Source organism: Sitophilus oryzae, unplaced genomic scaffold (assembly GCF_002938485.1).
Source record: "Sitophilus oryzae breed Bouriz unplaced genomic scaffold, Soryzae_2.0 scaffold_1625_pilon_pilon, whole genome shotgun sequence".
Taxonomy (NCBI): Eukaryota; Metazoa; Arthropoda; class Insecta; order Coleoptera; family Curculionidae; genus Sitophilus; species Sitophilus oryzae.
Window position 1 is genome coordinate 105,179 of NW_022146309.1, and position 26,522 is coordinate 131,700.

The following is a 26,522-nucleotide window of genomic DNA, read 5'->3' on the forward strand; positions in this document are numbered from 1 at the left end:
CAGGGTGTAAAATCTATTGAGACGCAATGCTCATTTGCGCCGGTTAGAGGCTGGATGAGATCGGATATCTCTTATGTAAGGCGGAACTCAGTCCAGGTCGCAAAAAAATACATTCACTTAACAAGAATTTTTTTTTTAAATTAAAGATAATTTATTTAATTAAATTAATTGAGAGATAATTATACAGAGTAGTCCGAACTGTATTCCGGAAACTTCAGCAGCATATTCTGCAGATAAAAATAAGTAAAAAAGTTCGTATAAATATATGTCCTTAAGTTATTAGTTTCGTAGATACAGGATGTAGAAGTTTTATTTTTATTCCGATTTTTTCCAAATAATTCCTAAAGTAACGTCAATATTTGATGAAAATTGGTGTCTGGGAATTCTTTGACATAAGATATTTGATTTTGATGTCAATATAACTCCTACTTGTAGAGGGCTCCACCTACACATTTTTTAACTGGTTTGAAAACTAATAACGTTTCGTCCGTGCCTGTATAAAACTACTAAGTAAAAAAATATACATTTACGAAGTTTTTTACGTAAAAAATCACTCTTGGAAAAAATCGCTACGAGTAATGGTTCTCGAGATATTTGGAATCGAAATTATCAATAACTGTTATCAATGATATAAATTAAACATGTTGACTAAATACAGGGTGGCGCACCTCATTCGCCTCGGTTGATTATTCGAAAACGGAAAGATGTAGAAACAAAATATTTTATGGGTATATATGGGGAGATAATGTGCACAATTTAAAATTATTTTGAAATATACAGGGTGTTTCAGAACTAAGATCCATACGAAAATTATATTTTTTCTTATGGAACACCCGGTATTTTATTTCATTTTTGGATTCTTAAGCCCAAAAAAAGGCATTTATTATAAGGGTTAAATATGTTTAAACTCTTTAGTTTTTGAGATATTTCAAGATATTTAAATTTGCATGCTACAATAGAATAGACTATTAACACCCTGTACCCTAATTTTCAGAATTAATTATTATGCTGAGTTTAAAGGTAGAGAAATAAACTTTACTGAAAAATGGTATTGGTTCCTTAAATTTATACAGGGCTATCAAAAGTTGCTGATCTATTTTAAGGATATATTTTATATAAAAACGTCGTTATTTCAAATACTACACCCTGTATTTTTTTAAATAAATCGAAGCAGATTTAAATGCTCTTTCAAAATATATTAGAGTTTCCTAAACCTATCTAGCTCAGATTTTGAATAAAAAGCGATTTTTAAATAAAATTGTAATCAAGATGGCTGGTGTCGCCATGGCAAGTTTCTAGTAACAGTTAGTAACTATTTTCATAGTCGACATGGGTTTATGGACATTATTATTAATAACAGTTTACTTAAATTTACCTACAATAGTTTAAGAAGTAAGTTCATTATTTTATGAAGAAAAGTAAAGTAATATCTGCTGGCGGAACGAATAGATGTGTTACTAGTGATATTATTTTGTGAGGAAAATTGCTTCTTGGCCTCAAGGGCTTATGCTCAAAGATATCCAAATAGGAATCTTGCTGATAAGCGTTTCTTTGAAAAACTTCTTGTCCTATTTTGCAGATCTGGTAGTGTGGTTTATAATAAAAGGCTGAAACTTGTCGTTGGAAATGAAGAAAATGTATTTACCGTAATTGGCTCTTATAGAAAATCCATATATACAAGTCATCGTAGAATAATTCAAAGAACTACTTCTCATTTTTCTTGACAGAATAATAAACACATATTTAATAAACATTATTTATTAAACTATTGTAGGTAAATTAAATAAAAGTAAACTGGTATAAATTTAAATAAGTCCATAGACTAATTTCGATTTTGAAAATAGCTACTAACTGTCACTAGAAACTTGCCATGACAACCACTAGCCATCTTGACTACAATTTTATTGAAAAATCGCTTTTTATTCAAAATCTGAGCCAGATAGGTATAGGAAACCCTAATATAGTTTGAAAGAGCATTTAAATCTGCTTCGACTTATTTAAAAAAATACATAGTGTTGCATTTGAAATAACTAAGTTTTTATGTAAAATAAATATTTAAAATAGACCAGCAATTTTTGGTACCCCTGTATACATTTAAGGAAGGAATATTTTTTTTTTGTAAAATTGGTACCTTTAAACTCAGCACAAGAATTAATTCTGAAAAGTAATGTACAGGGTGCTACTAACCTATTCTATTGTAGGTAGCATGCAAATTTTATTATCTTTAAATATCTCAAAAACCACAGATTTTAAGCATATTTAACCCTTATAATAAATACCTTTTTCTGGGCCCAAGAATCCAAAAATGAAATAAAATACCGGGTGTTCCATAAGAAAAAATATAACTTTGGTCTTAGTTCTGAAATACCCTGTACACTTCAAAATAATTTTAAATTGTGCACATTACACACCCACATATACCCATAAAATATTTTGTTTCTACATCTTTCCGTTTTCGGATAATCAACCGAGGCGAATGAGGTGCGCCACCCTGTAGTTATTAGACTGAAATCATAAATTTGCAATGTTTTTGTGCCAAAAGTCCAATAAAAACTGTTTTATTATAATTATTTTTTCGAAGAAAAATTTATAATAACCTAATTTAAAAAAATAAAAAGTTTTTTTTCGGTCAAATAACTACAAAATAAAAACACTAAATCACCACAATACACCAAAACACTTTTACTTTTACACTGGACGCGCGTTTCGCTAACCATGTTAGCATCATCAGCAGATGATTATAAACTAAAGTACAATCTACAAGGTGAGCGTTTATATACTCGCTCAGTGGGCCCCGAGTGGGCGTGGTAATATCTAGCCAACCGAGTCAGAGCCAACTGAGCGTAACAGTTAGATTTCCGCCACTAGAGTAGTAGGAACAAAGAACTTGAAGGAATTGGACCGTTGACTCTGTTCATACTATCTTTACATTTATTAATTCTGATGCTTTCATATGCATCTAATTGCCTGTAATTTGAGACTTGTTTAATTAATTTTAAATTATTAAGATCTATACAATGTTCATTATAAACAATATGTTCGCCAACGCAAGATTTATCCGGTCTACCATATCTTATCTGAGCTAAATGTTCTTTAAATCTAGTTAATATTGATCTTCTAGTTTGCCCAACATATTTCTGATTACAATCTTTACAAGAGATTTCATAAATACCCGACCTTTCCAGTGGAGGTGTTTTATCTTTTGGATTACCTAATAATTGTTGTAATTTATTATTAGCACTATACACAAGTTTGTATAGTGTATACACAAATAACTATCTACTCAATATGTTTATTTTTTGTCAATAATGACATGCATTGACTATTTTCATTCTAAATATCTTGAGAACGGTAGCGATGTTTACCAAGATACATTTTTTACCTCAAAAATCACGAAAATGAATATTTTTTCACTCAGTAGTTTTATACAGGCACGGACCAGAAGTTATTACTCTTCAAAACAATTAAAATACATGTGGCGCCCCCTACAAATACGAGTCATATTGGCATCAAAATCAAATTTCTCATGTCAAAAAACTTTCAGACACCAATTTTTATCCAAATATTGACATTACTTCCGGAATTATTTGGAAAAAATCGAAATTAATCTTCTACACCCAGTATTTCCAATACTAAACATTTTAGGACATACATTTATACGAACTTTTTTATTTATTTTTATCTGCAGAATATGCTGCCGAAGTTTCCGGAATACAGTTCGGACCACCCTGTATACTATAGAAACAGGCACACTAGAAAATAACATACAGCTAATTATTTTCTAATAATTTTAGGTCTATTTAATTTTTTTAATTGTTTCAGAACCAATAACGGAAATCTTGGGAAGTCCCGAACTATTTATAAATATGGGTTCGACCATTAACCTCACATGCTACGTACAGTACGCACCTGAACCTCCACCAACAATGGTATGGTCACACAATTCCCACGTGATCAACTTTGATTCACCTCGAGGAGGGATTAGCCTGGTAACTGAAAAAGTTAGTATAATTATATATCTTCTTATTCATTATATTATTCTAGTTTTGTATCTAACTGACAAGATAGTCTACTCATCTCATATTATGATAATATGAGATGAGATATTATGATAACATTTATTATTTTTATTTGTTAAAATATTGATGACTAACAAAGATTATCTTCTTTTTCTTCTTCTTCCGGTCACATATGCAATCTGGTATGTTGGGTATCATATTTGTACTTTCTCCTAAATTGATTATAAGGGTATTGTCTTCTGCCCGACGGAATATGGCTACCGCGTTCGGTATTCCGCTCTACTCTCTGATATTCCGGAGCCATGAGTGTTGTTTTCTTCCTGGCCCTCTTCGATCCTCAATTTTGCCCTGCAGGACCAGTTTCCGAATGGCGTAGCGAGTTCCTCCCAAAATGTACCCCAAATATAATTTTTTCGTGTCTTTACTATATTAGCAGTTGTCTTGCGACATGACCTTTACGCAGGACTTCTTCGTTTGGGAGACTGTTTGGGTTGAATAAAACTTAACAGAGACCTTACTTTGATTGACCACGTTTCCGCACCATACAACAGGACGGACCATACATAGCACATAATCACTTTTAGTCGGAGGTCTAATGATAAGCGTTGTTGTAAAAGGAAAATTTTTTTAGGAAAGATTATCTAGATCACTGAAAATTGGTTTTCAAATAAACTTTTTCCAATTTTGGAATAGGATAAATTTTCGTGTCATTTTTAATTCAATTCGAAGCAAAGCTATCGACAAAGTCAAATTTCACCTAAAGCAGGCAACTCAAGGGAGCATGATGAGCATCATGTTTGTCTATATGATTAGCAACGTAACAACATGCTCACTAACTAACATACATACAAACTAGGAATCTTGTGACAACTATATTCTAACATGTTGCCCAACATGCTCTCTAGTGAGAAAAAGTCTTATATAATGCGGTCTTTATCTGTGATGTTATAACTTCCAGCTTGTTTTTTGCTACTTTTTACTAAAGAGTCTATATTTCAGGGCTTTACCACAACTAGTCGGCTCCTGATTCAGAAAGCTGTTCAGAAGGATTCTGGGCTGTACACGTGTTCTCCGTCCAACGCCAATTCAGCGACTGTTAGAGTACATATATTAAACGGTAAATATATTACAAATTTACATATAATATTACAAGCTAAGTTATTTAAGCAATTTTGTTGTACTTCTTTCTAAATATGACTTTTTTATAATGACTATTTTAAATAACTTTTTGGCTGTCCTCTACTTATTTTCAAATAGCTGTGTTTGGATTTAGCGATCCGAGCTACATTTGATCGCTAAATCCAAACACAACTATTTGAAAAGTAAACAACCCCCAAAAGATTACTGAAAATAGTTTTTACAAAAAAAGTCATATTTAGAAAGCAGTATGTCTACACTCAGTATAGAGGATATTTTACTGTAAGAAAAAAAAAAGATAATACGGTTTATTGATTTCATTTCTCATTTGTTATAGTTTCATAATTATTTTGAGCATGATACACACTTAGTTGTTTATATTCATTTGAATGCGTTAATTAAAATGATAATTAGTTACAGCACATACCTATTATTAGTTTTACTTAAATTATTATTATTAGTTTTACTTAAAATGATATAATAATAGTATTCACAGTCCAAACTCAAGTAATGTGAAAAGGCACTAAAGTTCAGTCACTCTTCTCGTTAGAGGATAATTCTCTCTACGAATTTAAAAAGGTTTTGTTTGTAGATCCTCTCTAAATTTTACCTTTTCAAATAATATGTAATGCTAATATATGTAGGAGATTAAATCGTATATGCTATGGGGATATTTGATAACGTAATGTGCGTACAATTTTATTTTAGGCAAATATTTATTTTCGAGTCTCGGGATAAAATCGCAATACGCGAAAATGGCGAATCCTAATGGATTAGTTAATTTAATTATGGATTGTGAAGGTTTTTTAGCTGTGCTAGTACAAATATTTATTTTAAAAAGGTTTTACGGGGTAATGGTATTAATTCGCCAATACACTAATGCGCTATTCTGGATTTTCCCTTAGTCTGTGGATATATGGTCATATATTTTTACTGTAGTAATTTTATTACATTTAAGGGTTGGGACTTTTGGTATTATAACAGCAAAATAAAACACTAAGTCGCCACAATATACCAACACACTTTTGCACCGGACGCGCGTTTCGCTAACCATGTTAGCATCATCAGCAGATGATTAGAACTCAACTAAAATGTAGAATGTTTGGGATGAGGATTAATCACCGCGATATTAGGTACTTATTGTGTGTCCGCGTTTCTTGTTCATACAGTCTCAGGGCTTTGACAGAAACCAGTATCTGAGGTGGCTTCACAGAGGCTAGTTCTCCATCTCCGATATCAGTTTTACCAAAGTTTATGGCACGAATAGTTGTCGTCTCGGCGCACTCCGTGATGTGTGCTAGTGTTTCCCCATAGGATCTGCATTTGCCGATGTTTCTTACCTTCAGTCTACTGAAGTGTTTGTTTTGAAGACAAAAAAGTACAGTTTTAATACAGTTGAAGGTTGGAACATTTGGTATTAGAACAGCAAAATAAAACACGAATTCACCAACACACATTACTTTTGCACTGGACGCGCATTTCGCTAACCATATTAGCATCATCAGCAGATCAAGCGCTGCGTGGCTCTACCTTGGAATTACATTAAACTATTGGGGCAGCCCAACAGCAGGAGTACGAAACCTTGGTTGCTACATTGGACCGAAGATATGGCGACCAACTTTATCAGGCCCAGATCAAGACACGCCTGCAGAGGCCTGAAAGGACTCTACAGAAATTTGAAGCAGACTTTCGGCGACTGGTACACCTAGCGTATCGGGAGGCACCGGAAGGGTTTATGGAGGAACTTGCTGCTCAGTGCTTTATCAGCGGGTTAATGGACAAGAGTTATAGAGAGCACTGCAAATAATTAGATTCTCTATCAGAGGACGAAGAAATAGAAGCAGCTTTTAGCGGCATCCATAAACCGAAAATAATATCAATAACGGTTAAGGAATAGCCAAAGATTACTCACATACGTTTAGAGGACATGTTTAATAAACTATGTGAGTTACTAATGAACAAGGGAGTTAACAACATCGGAAGATCCCAGGACATTAGGTGTTAGATTAAAACTCAACTAACTACATGGTTAGCGAAACGCGTGACCAATGCAATCATAAAGTCTTTTAGTGTATTGTGGCAAATTTGTGTTTCATTTTGCTGTAGTATAGTTAAAAAAATGAGGTGCCCGGTGGCGTAGAGGTACAGGCTCTCGTCTACCAATCTCAAGGTTGTGGGTTCGAATCCTACACCCGGCATTTCATCAGCCGACTATTTTTATTAAAATAAAAATAGTTTGGTTGAGTACTTGGGATTCACAATCCTGAGGTAATAATAGGCGGTTGAAGCGTAGTGCTAGCCACATTACCTTCCACAAGAACGGTAATGTGGTACTCTCTATACGGGAGCTATTATTATTATAGTTACAATAATAATAATAATCTAATAAATATAAGAAAATAGATGGCAAAATAAATTAAATACATAAGGTGTAAAATGGTGAAAAATAATAATCAATTCAATGAAGATAATAGCAAAGAATAACCATCAAACCATTTTTCAGCAAATCAAAGAAGTTTGTAGCAATAATTTTAAAATTTACTCCAAATAATTTTTGATAATTCTATGATTGTAATATGATTGTAACCGTATTCGGCTACGTGCTTCAATAGATATTTTTGTTTGAGCACTTTCGTTTTTGTGTCTAAAAAGCGTATACATATACGCCTTTTAGTTTGGTTTAATCACTGTTTGTTCAGTGATTAAACCAAATCAGTTGTGTTTCTCCATTTTCCTAACATATTGTAGCCATATTAACAATTTTTTAAACCCGTCTTTTCAATTTCATTGAATTGCTCTATTTTACATTTTATTGGACTTAGTTATTAGTTTATCTCAGCGTCTTATATTTAAAATTCCTCAAAAAGTAACAAAACTCAGTTTTCAACTCAGAATTTTTCCAAAATTGAGTGGCATCTTATTTTGGCAAAATATTTATAGACATACGATATAAAATAAAAATGCTTTAAAATATTCCAACTTTTACATTGCAACTGCTAGTACCACATTTTTTAAATAACAAAAATTATTGAATGATATAGTGAAATAAATTTACCACCTACACTATGTCCCCGGATTGTGTTTGCAATAAGAAAAACTTGTTTATTATTGACATTTTGAGAAGATATTGTTTATAAATTTTTTGCTTTTTTAAATGGTTAATCCCGTTTATGCTTTGCGAAATTTCCGCACCGTTTGAGAGAGAATTAAAGAAATCATGAAAATAAAGTTGAATTTTTTCCTAAAGTCATCAAAAATTAAGTCTTAGAAATATCAGAAGATGATAATGATAATATAAATTTTATTTGATTCTTTTTATGTATCATCATTTCTTTTATGTATCACATTTTCCGATAACTATTATCACTCTTTCATTGAACTAAGTTAATGTTGTGCTTCTTTAACATCTTAGAAGAGCAAGAAATATGACTTTTTTTAAAATTCTATCAATAACATTCCATCAAAGAAGGAAAACGAAATTATATTACCATAAAACGATCCCTGATTTTTTCTTTAATTTTCTCTAAAACGGTATGGTAATTTGGAAAAGTATAAACGGAATTAACGATTTTAAAAGAGGCAAACATTTTGATGACGAATGCATTTCTGTCAAAATCTCAATAATAATAAAGTTTTTCTTCTTGTAAAAATAATCCCGAGGACATACTATATAATTTTTTATTTCTAATAATAAACAAATCATATAAAAAAATCTAACAAAGATAGAGCTAAATCATATCTGATTATATTATATTTTTGGAACAGCACCCCATTCTTCTTGTTCGATATGACCGTTGTTCTGTCAGTAACATATTATGTGAAGGTTGAGAGCCGATAAAGTAAAGGGGCTGAGCTCAATGTTGCATTAAATAACAAACTTTGAACAGTCTGTTATTAGGTTTTATGAAAGGGGCGTTATGGAGAATGCCGATACAACGAAAAGAGAAGAAGAATAAGATGGAAAAAATTCACAGTCCTTTACAAAGATGCAACCGGGGGGGCATTGAAAATGATGAATAAAAACGTAAAAATATGATTAGTGTTAAAATCCAGTTTATGCCACTTTAAAGGGAATGTCTATCATAAATTATATAAAGGCCTTGAGAGTGCATCGTTAAGGAGATTTAGTGGCGCGGCGTTCATATCCCATGTTAATCCCCGGGATAAATCGGCCATTTTGTAATTAATGCCCCGCTTCGTCGAAGTAAAGCGCCGAAGAAAGAACGAGAGATAATTGTGAAATGAGAAATTTTTGAATGATCTAAGACTCATTTCTAAAGTCTACAGGGTGATTCCTGTAAGTCGGTCATACTTTCGAGGAATGATAGAGGACTTCCACTAAAGTTTGTGAAAAATTAAAGATATTCTTTAATAGTTTTTTAACAGTTGAAGGTATTGTTGTAAAATTTCATTATAGAAATCTACCTAACAGAGACACTTTAAATGTAAAAAGAAGAGGTTTTAGTTTCAACCAGTGGAGTTAGTTTCAACCATCGGGTATTTTTTTCAAAAAAAAATAATATGCCACTGATAAAAATAAAAATTTCGGAGTTTTTTTATTTACTCGGTTTATTTCCAAGAAAAAATATCTCTTACAACATTCTCCTATCTAACATCATTTTGTCACAATTTAATAATAAATAATTTTTTTAATGAAAATCTTAAATACAGCGAATTATTATAATTAGAGGGCAGAAACACATGTGCATCAGCTCCCTTCATCAAGATGATGAGTAAAAAGTATTAAAGTTACCCAAGGGTAACTTTAATACTTTTTACTATTAGCTCTAAATAAATTTTTAAAAAATTATAAATTTAAGAGAGAATTTTTTTATTGTTAAAAATAAAATTTGTAGTTTTAAGGTAGTTATTAGAATTCGCATATTTAAGGTTCTCATTAAAAAAATATTTATATTTAAATTGTGACAAAATGGTGTTAGATAGAAGAAAGTTGCACGAGACATTTTTTCTTGGAAATAAACCGAGTAAATAAAAAAACTCCGAAATTTTTATTTTTATCAGTGGCGTACTATTTTTTTAAATATTACCCGATGCGTATCATAGCTACGCCACTGGTTGAAACTAAAACCTCTTCTTTTTACATTTAAAGTGTCTCTGTTAGGCAGACTCCTATAATAAAATTTTATAACGATACCTTCAACTGTTAAAAAATTATTAAAGAATATCTTTAATTTTTCAAAAACTTTAACACCCTGTATCTTGCGTAAGAGGCATTTCTCACCCATAGTGTGCTATATCAAAATTAATATTTCGACGAATCTTTTTTTCTCAAAATAGAGGCACTATGAAATATATTTTTTATATGATTTATTTTTGTTAATGAAATTATAATAAACCCTTAATTTTTAGAGCCACCAATTCTCTATTTCTTGCTTTTTACATATCCATTCATTTATCAAGAACGAACGTTAAATGTTAAATTTACTTGTAAAAATATAGACTTAAGTAATGCAAAGTATGAATAACTTCCACATTCATGGAGGTAATATTATTAAATTCCCCTATTTATACAGGGTGATTCTTAAATACGTGCAAAAATTTTAAGGGCTTTTAAATCTCGATAAAAGAAACAGATTTTTTCTTTACCTTTTTTCCATTTTGAGAACCGCTGGATCTTTTCTGGGTTGTCCTTCTTGTAAATTTAATCTACTACCTATATTTTCTTATTATGAAGATATATAATAAATCGATTATTATATTTAACTAAAAATTTTTCAATATTACAAATTTTCAATTTTTTTTCGCAAAGAAACTCATAGATGTGTTTCTGGGATCGAAATATACCATCACTAAAAATATTTGCACTTATTTAAGACTCCCCCTGTATATATTGAGAACTTATTTTCACAATACTAAATATCACAATGCATTTTTCATAGCCCACTTATAAAATTATTTCTCAGATGTACGGTTTCCCACCAAATTAAAGAGAAGATATTGTAAAAAAATGTTTAACCTTCCCGGGAGTGTGCTACAAAAAGTTACGTTTCAGGCCATGTGGGGTAACTAAAACACCCCACAGAAATATTTCAAAAACTATTAACATTTTGTCACTCGTAAATTATTAATAATTATTTGTAGTTTAATTTAATATTATTTGAAGTTTTATAATAAAACGTCAATAATTTAAATAGTTTGTATTTTTGTTTAATATAAAAAACATTTAATTTTAAAACTAAATTTTTATTCATTTTCTACACATTATTTTGGCAGTCAGGTCATAAAAATATTTTACCTTATTTGCGGTAAATATTAAAAATGTTTTTTTTGCACGTACTACGTAATATTTTTGTTTTTCTGTTACGTTATCTGGCGCAAAAGCCGCATCTTTGATTTGTATTTGGTTGTGAATCTCTTTAGAAGGATTTATGGAAACTGTGCTTTTAGCAGGAAATAAATATATTGCTGTTTTCATAGTTTTGTAAAAATTGTTGTTATTTTATTTCCTTAGAACCTTTATAAGTACCAATCCTTGTGGCTGGAGGATAGCGTACAGAATTCGAAGCGAATTCGGCAGGAATCTCTTTTTTGTTATCCCATCATCAGTATATTCCTTTTGCGCCATTTTCCCCCAATAAATACACACACTACCTTACTACAGCATAATAATACCAACACTAAACTAAACATAGAACTTATTTACATGTTCATAGAAGTCACCAAGACAAAAAAACATGAATAGTGCATGTAGGATTTCGAATCACTGGAGGCCGTGCGGGGTAACGGAGGTATCCCAGACAGTAAATTTCAGTTTTTCGCGGAAAAAAAAATTATTTGGATTTTTTTTATTAAAAAAGGGTTTTACAATACATTTTCTAGGATTACCTGAAAGGAAAAAAGTGAGAAATAAAAATTGTAAAAGTTATTAAAAAAAAACGCATCTGGGTTACCTAAAATACTCCGCACGGTCGCGGAAAGGTTAACTACTAATAGCCTTATTATATAGTTTACAGACAAGCTAAACTTAAATTGAGTAAATATAGAAATTAAATATAGAGGAATGATGTTACCTCAATAAATGGGAAAGTTATTCAACACGCCCAAGCCATTTTTTATAACAAAATTTAACTTTTTCTAAACATACTATAAATTTAGTAAAAATGTCAGGGATTATGCAACGCCAATTCGAAGCGAATCACTTAAACATAACCAAGATAACGGCGGTTTTAAACTATTCTGGTCTTTTCTGGTATATATACCAAAGAAAGGGAACGCTAGACTTCTATCAGTCATGTATAATTGTATAACTACTAATTTTTAAATAAATATATTTTGTGCATTAGGTGACTCCGAGACACAATATTACGGAACTCCCATTTACCGGAAACAAACAAAGTAACAAATATTTGTGGCCAAAGAGAGGCAAGCCTGAAGTGGCAATGAATCTTACATGTGGTACGACAGGATACAGAGCAATAGCTAAAAAATCATACTATACAGTACGTCCCCGGATTGTCTTTACAAGAGGAATTTTTTTTATTATTGACATTTCGAGAAAAATGCATTTTTCATAAAAAATGTTTGCTTGTTCTAAAATTGTTAACTCCGTTTATACTTTTCCACATTTCCACACCGTTTTATAGAAAATTAAGAAAAACATGAAAATATGGTTTAATTTTTTCTTAAAAATTAAAACGCCTTTCTATGGTAATATCAATTTGATTTCATTCTTTGATAGATGGTTATAATTATTTTTCATTAATGTTATATTCTTTACTGTTGTTAAAGTGTCATATTTTTCGATAACTATCATCAGCCTGTCCGTAGCATTGAACCAAATAAATTTTGAGCATTTTTAACATTTTAAGCGTTTTACGCGTTGTTAACGCTTCTTTAAAATTTTAATCAAAACGCGTTGTTTGATTTTTAGGACTTTTTCCATGATTTTCTTAATTTTCTTTAAAACGGTGTGAAAATTCGGAAAAGTATAAACGGAATTAACAATTTTAGATCAAGCCAAACTTTTTATAAAGAATGCATTTTTCTCAAAATACCAATACATAGGTAATAAAAAAGTTTTTCTTCTTGTAAATACAATTCTGGGACATACTGTAGAAATGGAGAAAAACCACAAGTGTGGGCTGACCAAAAAAGAGATAAGTCTTGACGTCAGGTGACGTTATAACAGTGAGAAGAAGACAATGGATGAGATTGCCTAGAGATCGCATAACATGGAAAAAACCTATAAGAGGACAAGTCAGGCTGAAAAAGATGTGCATTAGACAAATATTTGTCGGACAAACGAACTAATATCAGTTTTAGAATGTAGAATTTTTTGGAAGACGGTTTAATCACCGCCACCTTATACACAGATCTATTGTGTGCCCCCCTTTCTTAAGTTATAACAAGATGTAACTCTTCATATAGGTCTCAGAGCTTTGACAAAGGCCAGTATCTGAGACCGCTACACAGAGGCTAGTTCTCGATCTCTGATATCAGTCGTACCAAAGTTTATGGCACGAATGGTTGTCGTTTCGTCACACTCAGTGATGAGGTGTTCTGGTGTTTCCCCATTTTCTCCACAGCATCTGCATTCGCTGTTGTTTCTTAGGTTCAATCTACTAAGGTGTTCATTAAGGAGACAATGTTCTGTTAAAAACTCCGTATTTTTAATCCAATTCAAAAAACTAGTAAACCCATTATATCAAAGATAATAAATTACAAATGTTCATATTATGCATCCTTTATCTGTGACACTGAAGAAGTTCAAATATAGAGGCCGTATTCACCAATTTTCTAATTCCTACAGTTTGTCATAATCTTTTTTCTATCAGGAATATTCGGTAAACGATTATTCAGAGACACGTTACGGAAGATGAAGTAATGGGGTATCCCAACGCTGAACTCAATGTTGCATTAAACAACGCAATTCGAAGGGGTCTGTTATTAGGTTTTATGAATGGAGCTTTAGGGTAAAGAGTGACTTTAAAAATATGAGAAATAATGAGATACTTTAAAAAGAAAAAAGATAATCTAGTAAAAAATATGGGTTGTTAATTTTGTAATAGAAGATTTTTAATGAATTATAAATAGACCTTAAGAGTAAGTCGTTAAGGATATTTAGTTGTGGGGCATTAATATCCCATTTTAATCCTCCATATTGTAATTAACGCTCTACTTTCTCGGAACAAAAAAAAGGAAAAGAGATAATTTTGAAATTAGAAAGATTTCATTGATCTAGATTATTTTTGAAATTTATATTGCTTGTTTTCGGTAGCTTTCATTAAAACCCACTTTTCTTCAAAATATGAATGAAGGACAGATAGTATATATTCTGTTTGGTCAGCTTTTTTGACCAAACAAGCTACTGGCATTATTGAAATAAATATTTTTAATTAAATAATTAAAGTGCTTAGACCTCCAATCTCACCCAGTATTCTTGGACCAGTAGAACACACCTTTGCCGCTTGGCAAATAACCGACCACACTCTTTTTACCTTTTTTTAATACCGGGTGCGTCTCAAAAGTGGCTCACCACTATAACTTTTTTATTTTTTCAGATAAAAAATCGAGATTTGATATATTAATATATGACACAAATTAGGAATAATGGACGTATTCAATTGTTTTATGTCATTTCCTGTTTTACCGGAAATAACTACAACTTTTGATTTTTGAGTGGTACCCTCGGTGTTTTGTTGCTTTATTCGATAGAAATTGTCACTCTGAATAGAATGACATTTAATATGTTAACTTTTGACATTTTCGAATATGGTTTATTTGAAATTGCAACATGCGATTTATGACGACAATTTGACTCGAAATACCAAGTGTGTGGTACCAAATTATTCGTAAGCAAGAAGGTTAAAAGTTAACTTATGGATATGTCATTCTATTCAGAGTGTCAATTTCTATCGAATAAATTAAAAAAAATATACAATAAACAAGAAAGTGACCGAAAAAATAAAAAAGTTATAGGAGTGAGTCACTTTTGAGAAACATCCGGTATAAATTTATGATGTTTTGTAAATACATCCATCCTGCAAAATTTCTATAATTACGTTACTAATTATCAATACATGCTTTCTAAAAGCAGCGAAATTATTATCGTTATTTACATGCTGCAATGATAAATATTTGACGTATAGTTCAGTTTGAATTAATATACTAATTTGTAGCATTAACGATAATTTCACTCGACCTTATTGAAACTGAACTTTCTTTTGAATAAATTGATAAACGTTTGCTATTTTCATTATATTCTACATATTTATGTAAAATTTAATATGTACAGGTATGTTCATTAGTATGTATTAACTAGGGTGATTCAGGTCGATAGTAGATTGAACATTAATTTATAGATTGCAGTTTTGTGGGGTCATAAACCTGCGCCTTTCAGTTGGTTTGGAAAAAGTTCATCCCTTACTAGATATTTCGAAAAAAACAAATTTCGTCTATTTCAAAAATTGTTCCTAATTCCATTAAATCTATTTTAGACAAAAATCTTTCAGATAAAAGTTGTAGATAATCACATCCTTAATGATATTGTGTCCTCCGTTTTTTTTAAAGTTTTTGTCATTTTTGATATATATGACACAAGCATATGTTTTTTTTAAATGGAAACCATAGTTGGTCATGACTTCATTAAAAGCGCCATTATTTTAACTTTTCAGCCGATATAAGGTATAATATGTTTCTTTCGAAAAATTACTGAGTGATAGCCAATTTGTATCATTTTTAAACAATTTCATTTAGCCATGGAAACAAGTTTAATCGTCTATGCTCTCAGAAATGTGAAGCTGTTACATCCAAACTTTGTAAATTAAAATAAACACAAATTCTAAATATGAATTTTTTAAATGAAGAAAAGCGTGTAGGATTATTGGTTCAACTTTTCTTGGCCATATATTTTCGAGGATACGTTGACCGGTGAACGTTATTTACGTTTTTTTAGAGAACGGCTTTCAAGACATGTTAGAAAAGTTAAATTTATATAGTCGCGCATCAATAGGGTGATACCAACAGAGTCAATTTATGTTAAAAATGATTTATATCATAATTACGGAAACTCAGGGATCGCAAGAGGTGGGCCAGTAATTTCATGGGCCTCCTCGCTGAATTAAGAGAGGCACTTCTAAAATAAATTATATATTAAAGTGTATGGGGTAGTGATATTATTTTTTTAAGTTTTAGTTAGCGTAATGTAAATTGTAAAGAACCGTTTAATAATATATTCTGCCTTTTTATAAGTTATAAATCATAACAGAATAAGAATACCATACCAACTAAGTGAAATCAGTCAAGAAAGATAAGAATTGGCTATAACTCAGTAATTTTTAGAAATAAACATACTATACCTTATATCGCTGGAAAGCTTAAAAAACGGCGATTTTTATGAAGTTATAGCCAACTATGGTTTCCATTAAAAAAACATATGTTTGTGTCATATGTCAAAAATGACAGGTTTTAGAAAAAATAAGAAAACACAAACTCATTAGGTATTGTGTGATTATCTACAACTTTTATCTGAAAAATGTTTTTATGTAAAATAGATTATAATGGAATTAGGGATTAAGTTTTAAAATTGCCAAAACTTGTTTTTTTTTAAATATCTAGTAAGCCATGATTTTTTTAAAAAGCCTAAAGGCGCATATTTATGACTCCACAAAACTGCAATTCTTTCCCTATTTAACCGACTCTCCATCTCCAGTAGTTTCCGAGATACCCATAGAGAACATCGTAGGAAACTCACCCTGTATAGCATTTTTCTACATTTAGATGCCACAACATATTACTAAATCCTCTTGAAGTAGTTCACAGTAATTAATAGATTCAATAGTTTTAAAAATTTTAATATCATCAATATAAGAAAAAAATTATACAATGTTACAACACGATTAATAAAAATGTTAAAAAGCAGTGGACCCAGGTGGCTCCCATGCGGCTCCCATGAATCAGATTTATGACTCAAAACCAATATATTTCTATATCTATCAAGTATATTGGTTTTGCCCTATAAATCTTTTTCTATGAAAGTTACTTAAGCAGAAATTTTCCTGACACCTCGTATACCAACGCAGAGCTGCAGAGCGGAAACGCACCTGCTTGCCGATCCGCAACTGCTGCCAATCAAAGCGTAAGCTACTTAGATCGTCTAATGTTAGCGGTCGACGAGGCTCCAACGTCTAAATCGGCGTGCATCTTAGAGTAGGACTTAGTTGCAACGGAAGCAGATTGGAGTGAATGCCACTAAGAGATAAGCCTTTAATATGGTCTAATTTTGAATCGGTTACACTGTCGGCACAGCACAGGCTTTGTAGTTTCCGTTGAGATTCTGTTACGTTTTGGTTCGCCATCTTGGTGCGTGGTGTATTTCTAAAATTCATTGCATCTAAGAGCGTAAAATTGTACACTAAATTATTATGTTATTATTATACTGGGTGGCGCATAATTTAGAAAAATTTAGGCGTCTTTTGATTTTAAGTAATTTAAGAAAAAATGCCTATATATTTCTATATAAATCTATTTCTAAATTAAAACTGAACAGGTAATAATGCAGATTCAGACAAATGTCAACGTACCTTAATTTGCCATCCTGTAATTTTTTCAATGGCAAATTATGTTTTCTAAACGTTAAGCTTTTGCCTCATTTGAACCACTTTTAAATTACAAAAATACATTTCGAAGACACTACGCGTAGATACTATAACGTAGTAGTGTAGACAGCACAACAAAAAATTCGGTGTATGCCAATTCTATTGCCAAATCTATATAACTCATAGTACGGAAGCATTGTGTATCCCGGGGGAAAGTAAATGAAGGGAAGGTACTAGTGGTACTAATCGATAGATATAAACATGTAGTCCAATAATGTCGATGGTGACACTTTCACAGATGTTGCGTATGGCTATGATGACATCATCCATGATGGCAAAGAAGAAGCCGACACAAAAATATACTTCATGCTATTAATGCAAAAGTTAGAGGTGCAGATACACCACTGGTATTTGCTAATGATACAGATATTTTAGTTTTGCTAGTGAACAGCTATGCAAGGCTTCCCGAAAACACCTTTTTTGTACCATCGTCAGGCGAGGCAATATCAGTTAAAAACATATATTTCACTCGGACCACTAAATCTTCAGCACTGCCCGGGTTCCATGCAATATCTGGTTGTGACACCACCGGAAGTTTGTTTGGAAAAGGAAAGTTGTCATACTGGAAGGCATTTGTTTCAGCGAGTGAAGAAGAACTTAATGCCTTGCAGAAACTGGGTACCAGTGATTTAGTACCTGATGATGTTTTGCATCAGCTTGAAATATTTATTTGTCGAGTTTATAAAGCAAGCACTCTAACAAAATCACTTGCAGAATTACGATGGTCAATGTTTACTGCGAAACAAGCCCTTGGAGATTAGTTACCCCCCACTAGTGGTTCCCTTGTACCCGCAATTAAGAGAGCTAACTTTCAAGCCTTTGTGTGGTCAAAAGATGATGAACCAAATGCAGTCATCCCTAATCCAGTTGGGTACGGCTGGTATTTGGAAGAGGGAGTGCTTACCCCTGTTATGTGTGAAGAACCATGTGCTCCAGAGTCTCTTCTTCAACTGATTAGATATTCATGTCTTAAAAATCGATGTTCACCACCATGTAAATGTTTAGCAAACAATATGCCTTGCACGAAAATGTGTAGTTGTAATGCGGACCAATCAACTTGTGATAATTTGCATCCGCCTGATTTTGCCGATGAAGGTAGTGATGAAGTTGATAATGATGATGCCGATTTGTAATTTTATTAACATATATGTGCAAATGTATCACTTAATTTTTTTTAAATACGTGAACTCATATAACGTAGACCATATTTTATTTTGGTAAAAATATTTTTCAATTTTTTTCACTTTAAATCCAACCAGCAATCAAAATATTATTTTTTCCCAATACTTTCAAGAATTAATTGTTTTCCTCTGTACATTACCTTTCTAACAAGCTAAAAAAAATTGAAATCGGTTAAATAGCGGCGACGATAGCGCACATTGTCTATATTGCTATAGCGGCCATTTTGTTTAACGCACTCCAAACAAACGGAACATCTGTGACGGTGTCACCATAAAAATTAATGGAATACATATATTTTTCTAATAAAACAACTCCACTGGCACCTTCCCTTCATGAAGTTTTCCACGGAAAGCTATTTTATACGTTGTGCTCCCCAACTATCAGTAAGTTTTTGGTGTTAGATTTTATTAACTAGCTGATCTAACGTGGAATTAAAACACACAAATGCGATGGGATGTTAATATGACTGATTTCATCATGAGGATCATTTTATCCATCTATAGCCCTCGTAGAATGTAGAATGAGTGGAAGGAAGGTTAATTACCGCAATATTAAAGATGTATTGTATATCCCTTCCGTGTGTTATAACGCATCATACACTATATAAGTCATCATACATGGAAATCTTCCTATTGTAAGGGGGAGAGGGCAGGGTATTTCCTATCATCATCTGGCAACAGATGTTCATCCTCCGAGGAACAGATATCTACCTCCTACCAGGGTATAAACAATTCCATGATTGGGATTTAGTCCTCCGTGCTCTTCACAGTCGAGAAGCTTGTCACCGCTTGAGGTGCCCCTGAGGCTTAAGGATCTATCCCCATTTTCTCCACCTCATTAGTCTCTCCATAGACCTGATAACGGGGTTTTCCCGAACCTACAATAGAGGATATATCTCTCTTTATAGAAAGGATATTGCCACCTTTGGATTTGAGATCACCTCCTATTGTGAGGACCTGGCCATGGCCCTCCTTCATCGAGTTGATGACTTGCCAACTTGATGTCCTTGCCCCTGCTTACCCCCCGGTGTTTTGGTTGCGCCACCCTGTATATATATTTTTAAAACAAACGAAAAATAAAATAAAGATATTAACATTTTTATTTTCTTTAATAATGCAAAATACTAAATCAAATTCCGCGAATATAATAATTTGAATATTAGTATAATATATATGTCCAATTAAATTTAGTGGTTTGTTATATTGCATATTATTTTGAATGTCATTTATTAAATGCTTAATATTTCGCTAAATTTTTGCTTGTTAATTATTAATAACAAAAATAGGTAAACAATTTATAATAAATTTGATGATCGCAATTGATTTATTATATTATTTATACCCAATTCAATTTATTAGCGTATGATCAAAGTATATCAAGCATTATATAGAAGGTATTTTATTTTCATAATTTTATGGATTAGGATACACAAATTCTAATTTATTTTGTTGAATGATATATTCAAAAATGTATTTTATTCTATTTGGATCTTAGACAAGAGTTTTTAATTTAATACAATTTATCTAAGTATATCGAGTATCTAAGGGTGTATTTTATTTTTTTATGCAAGAAGTACACTTTTTTTCGGTTGGAAAAGTAATTTATTGAATATTGTTAAGGGTAAACGAAGCAAATAATCTTAACAGTCATAACTTTATTTCTATCTTGCCAGAAAAGATAGATACTGATTTTTCTGGTCTACTGTATGGGTTACGACTTCAACGTTATCACAAAATAATGCCAGAGAGGTCAAGTGTTGCAAGACGCATAAAAATCCGCTTGAAATCGCCCTTATTACAGAGTTTAAAAAAGCATATATACAGGAACTGGCAATAGTGCGTTGGGCATCTTTAGCTCCTACAATAAAAAACTTGGGAATTTTGTTTATGTGTAAACCTAAAGTATGTACGAAGATGTATTTCATGAAAATATTTTAACTCTTATAGGGTGACTAAAAAAAGTCTGAGTGGATCGAGATTATTTTTTTTAAATAGAACACCCTGTATATTATTGCATTTTTGGCTACTTTCAGATCATTTTAGATTACCCTAAGATATGAGTAAGTATATTTCGATAATTTCAGAGATATTATTAAATAAATAAAAAAAAATATATTTTTCAACCTTCCTTAACAAATTATTACAAATACGTCAACAAAGAACTGTCCTGAAATCAAAACTATATTAGAGATTTACTTTAAATAGTCTATGCTTACTTTATTGTAGTAGCTAGTAGCTAATTGTAGTAGCTAGTAGCTATAAGTATCGTAATCTTAAATCATACATAATGTTCAAAATTCTACGCCAAACATTCTAAAATATAAAATAATTTTTCTTTTTTTTTTAATGGAACACCCTATATATCATTTTTTTTTCTAGATGGAGAGTTAAAATATAAACATTTTTTATTTAAAATATATCAAAATTTTTAATGGTTTTGCAGATACACGCAGTATTATTCCATATAGCTCTTTCAATGGTGGTAAAATATGAGAGAAAAATAGTTGTGTAACTTTGATAAAAATTGACTGTGGAAAATGCCATATGAAATATAAAACCGCGAATATTTTTGCGAAACCGTTAAAATTTTTTAAATACTCTAAATATAAAAAATGTTTATTTTTCAATTCTCCATCTATTGAAAAATAATATACAGGGTGTTTGTTCCATTGAAAAAAAAAAACGAAGAAAAGTTTTTATATTTTAGAAAGTTTGGTACTCGGTTTGGCGTAGAATTTATTGTATGATTTGCGATTACCATATTTATAGCAAAGTAAGAACAAACCATCTAAAGTAAATACCTAATATATTGTTGATTTCAAGACAATTCTTATATTTTCGATATTTTCTTAAGGAAGGCTGAAAAATATACATATATATTTTTTATTTATTAATATCTCTGAAACTATCTATATATTTACACATATATTAGGATTATGTAAGGTCATCTGAAAGGAATCCAAAAATGCAATAATATACAGGGTGTTCCATTTAAAAATAATCCTCCCGATCCACTTACACTTTCTTGAACCACCCTATAAAAGATAAAATATTTTCTCGAAATACATCTTAGTGGATTTCACAATTTCCAAGTTTTTTATTCTAGGAGCTACAGATGCCCGACGCACTATTGCCGGACCCTGTATTTCTTCTGTAAATAAAAAAAAACAATAATTTATGTTCACCTTTTTCAATAATTACCAGCAGATAATCCTTCCTAAGAGAAGATATGAAAACAAATCGCAACTTCTTACATCAGGCGAGTGTTTTCGAACAAAAATGCAACCGTCTACCCATGCATCGGTAGATGCCGTTCGCGGAAGAGAGCATAAGCTAGTTAAAGCTTCTAATGTTAGCGGTCTACGAGACTCTGTAACAACTAAATCGACGAATATCTTAGAGCGGAACTCTGTGCAATAGAGGCAGATTAGAGCTGCGAGGGACAGAGAGGGGAGATAGAGAAGCGTAGAGGCGTAGATAAACCCTTAATATGGTTTAATTTGAAGTAGGTTACTGTGTCGGCACTTTGCAGGCTTTGCAGTTTCTGTTGCGGCTCCGTGATGTTTTGATTAGATCGCTCACGATGTGTTTCTGTATTTCACTTTCTTGGATGAATTTCATTAAATTAAACCGACAAATTGTAGTAGCTAGATGTTAAAATATAGGGTGATTTGGTTTGATTTGATTTGATGAAATGATCAATGACAAATAAAATAAAAAGATAATACAATAAGATCAATACAAAATAAATAAGAGTATTAAGGTTTATTTTTAATAAATTCAATTTCTTTTGTTCCAGTTTTACAAAAAAATATGAACATTTACAGTATGGTGCACCTCATTTGCATTGGTTAATTATACGAAAACGGATAATATGTAGAAACAAAATATTTTATGGGTATATGTGGGGAGGCAATGTGCACAAATTAAAATTATTTTGAAATATGCAGGGTGTTTCGGAACTATGATCCGAACCAAAGTTATATTTTTTCTTATGGAACACTTATTTTATTTCCGGTATTTTATTTTTAGATTCTTGGACCCAAAAAGAGGCATTTACTTGCTATATGTTTAAAATCTTTGGATATATTTAAAGATATTTAAATATGCATGCTACAATAGAATAGATTATCAACACCCTGTACATTACTTTTCAGAATTTATTCTTGTCCTGAGTTTAAAGGTAGAAATATAAATTTTACTGAAAAATGTTATTGCTTCCTTAAATTTATACAGGGGTACCAAAAATTGCTGATCTATTTTAAGGATTTATTTACATAAAATCTCCATTATTTCAAATGCAACACCCTGTATTTTTTTAAACAAGTTGTAGCAGATTCAAATGTTCTTTCAAATTATATTAGGGTTTTCTAGACCTATCTTGCTCAGATTTTGAATAAAAATCGATTTTTCAATAAAATGGCGTCAATATGGCTGGTGTCGCCATGAAAATTCCCTAGTGACAGTTACTTAAATTTACCCATAATAGTTTAATTTAATTCATTATTTCATCAAGAAAAATAAAGCAGTATCTGCTGGCGAGACGAATGGATATGTTACTAGTGATTTTATTATTTTGTGAGGAGAATAGCTTCTTAGCCTCAAGGGCTTATGCCCAAAGATATCCAACTAGGAATCTTTCTGATAAACGTTGCTTTAAAAAACAACTTGTCCTATTTCGCAGAGCTGGTAGTGGGTTTATAAAAAAAACTATTAGGCAGAAACTTGTCGTTGGCGGTGAAAAAAACAATGAATTTGCCATAATTGGCTCTTTTATAGAAAATCCATATATCTACAAGTCATCCTATAATAACTCAAAAAAACACGTCTTCGTTTTTCTTGATAATATTTTATATATATTTTCTTGAATAATAAATTTAGTATTATTTTTTGAACTATTGTAGGTAAATTAAATAAAAATAAACTGTTATAAATTTAAATAAAGGCCATAAACTAATTTCGATTTTGAAAATAGCTACTAACTATCCATGACGACACTACGAAACTTTCCATGACGACACTACGAAATTGCTCTTTATTCAAAATCTGAGCCAGATAGGTATAGGAAACCTTAATATAGTTTGAAAAAGCATTTGAATCTGCTTCGATTTGTTTTAATAATACAGGGTGTTGTATTTGAAATAACGAAGTTTTTATGTAAATATATTAAAAAAGACCAGCAATTTTTGATACCCCTGTTTACAATAAACAAAGCAATCAAACTTTTCAGTAAAGTTTATTTCTTTGGCTTAAAAGTCAGCACAAGAATTAGTTCTGAAAAGCAATGTACAGGGTGTTGACAATCTTTTTTATTATAGCATTATAGCACCCATAAAATATTTTGTTTTTTCATCTTTCCGTTTTTATTTTATCTTTCCGTTTGGTATAATCAACCGAGGCGAATGAGGTGCCCCACCCTGTATATTACTCTTATAATCTCAAATTGAATTTATAGTCTCCTACGCCTCAGTAGAGGATTTTTACTAATTATTATGTACAATTAATCTTCTTAATCCAATATTATAATATCGGGTCGCTGAACGCTTACTGTAATAGCTATATTATAAAATTTTATCACGAAAAAGTATCACAAAATGTTCTCAAAAAATCGCTAACATCTTCGAAACTTTCTGTTGGCATCGATTTCCTCTAACAACATCGACACCTACTTTACGATCGAGATTTCAAAAGTTTTAAACTTTAGCGTATTGCCAGATAATGTAACATTTAACCGGCTGAAAAGGACCAAAATGAATTTCCAAAACAGAACCGAAGCATTAATTGAAATTGGTTAGCTTGTTAGACTAAAGGCCTGCGTCCTTTTAAAGCTCATTAAAGTTGCTATAAATAATTAGATGAGCATAGCAATTGGACTTAATTGGAGAGAATTATTGAGGGTGGAGAGAGGTTTTAAAAATATGATTATATAGAGTGACTTAACTTGAACAGTCTTTCTAAAATGGTAAAGAATATATAGCAAGGAATTCTAAAATATATTTGGACGTTAATATAATTAAATACCCCGATTTATTTTTTTCTTTCGTTTTGTTAGTAACAAAAAGGTGTTACAATTTAAAACAATAAAAAACAAACAATAACAATATTAACAAGAAAAAACTTATTGTTACTATATTAAATTTATTAAATTAATCAATCTTAGAGCCAGTCAATTGTTTTGTTTAAATTTTTTGATATAATAAAATTGTCACAATATTTTTATTATACAGGGTATCCCAATATACCTTGGACGTAGAACAACTACGTATTTTTGGAACCAAAATAAGTTCGTTGGAAACCATCTATCCTTATACACAAGTGCTTCCAAAAGTTTGTTTGGTGTATCGATATATAAATATATTTTTTTTATTTTAAATATACAAGGTTATTCATCTCATACGACACGGAATATTGTAGCCACACGATTAGATTTTTATAAAATGTGAGTGATGGGATCGTTGGAGGACTACTAAAGCTACAATATAAATTGTTTTCAAAAAGTAGAGTGTTCCAAACAAATAAAATATACCAAAGTTTTATTTTTTTAATGGAACACTCTGTATATTATTACATTTTTAGTTTCTACGATTAAAATAATGGTAAATTTAATTTGTGTTTACCGCACTTTAATCTGACCTTTTGTGAAATATTTACGATTTTCTGAAAATACAGTAATAATTTTAATGCTTCATTTCTCTAGGCATATTTAAGTTTTTAAAACCAAATTTTGTACTGAAGTTTCTCTATTTACTAGATTTTGTGCTGCAATAATAAAAATAATACTACATTATACAGAGTGTCTAAAAAATGTATTTTAAATAATTACTAGCTTTAAACGGCAATACCTTGTTTAATTTAAATGGAACATCCCGCATATTTAGAGAATTAGATGCACAATTTAATTGTCCATCAAATCGCATTATACCATATTTTACCTATTTTTCCAAGTATTCGTAGAAAATGCATTTTCTTATAATTTAGATCTTATTTATCAATATACCCATGGAATATCAAACAATTTTCTGAACAAATAACAGTTTCTGAAAAAAAAAATAATTTTTTTAAAAGGTCCGATTAAATTTATATCTCCGAAACTACAAAAAAACTTTTCAAAAAAAGTCATACTATACTAGAAATTCATTTACCCAGTAGTAGTTATAAAAAGCATTTTTGGCAAACTCTGCCTCAAATAGTTCCTGAAAAAAAATAATTTCTTTAAAAGGTGCGATTAATTTTATATCTCCGAAACTAAAGTTTCAAAAAAAGTCATACTATACAAGTACTAGAAATTCATTTATCCAGTAGTAGTTATAAAAAGCATTTTTGGTAAACTCTGTCTCAAATAGTTTCTGATAAAATTGTTTGCTTATTTCATTAAAAAAAAGAAGTGTTTAAATATTTGTAAAAGAAAACCAATTAATATTATCTTAGTTTCGAACTATATTAATTGGCTGTTTGGATTGATTAATAATTGCTTCAAATACAACTAACAAATTAAGTATGTAATTAATTAATATTTGGGGGGAAATAATGGGGGTATATTTAATTAGCTTGCTCTTTTACAAAGATTT

The 26,522-nt window shown here is 31.0% G+C and overlaps 1 protein-coding gene across 1 annotated transcript in view; it reads left to right on the plus strand.

The window, feature by feature from the left end:
* The window catches only part of LOC115880510 (zwei Ig domain protein zig-8-like), an 81,465-nt gene that overhangs the window by 49,243 nt on the left and 5,700 nt on the right, over positions 1–26,522 (plus strand). The window contains exons 3-4 of the mRNA XM_030897730.1: positions 3,823–4,001; positions 5,019–5,136. Of these exons, the coding sequence (XP_030753590.1) occupies positions 3,823–4,001; positions 5,019–5,136 (297 nt within the window). The remainder of the gene's footprint in view (positions 1–3,822; positions 4,002–5,018; positions 5,137–26,522) is intronic.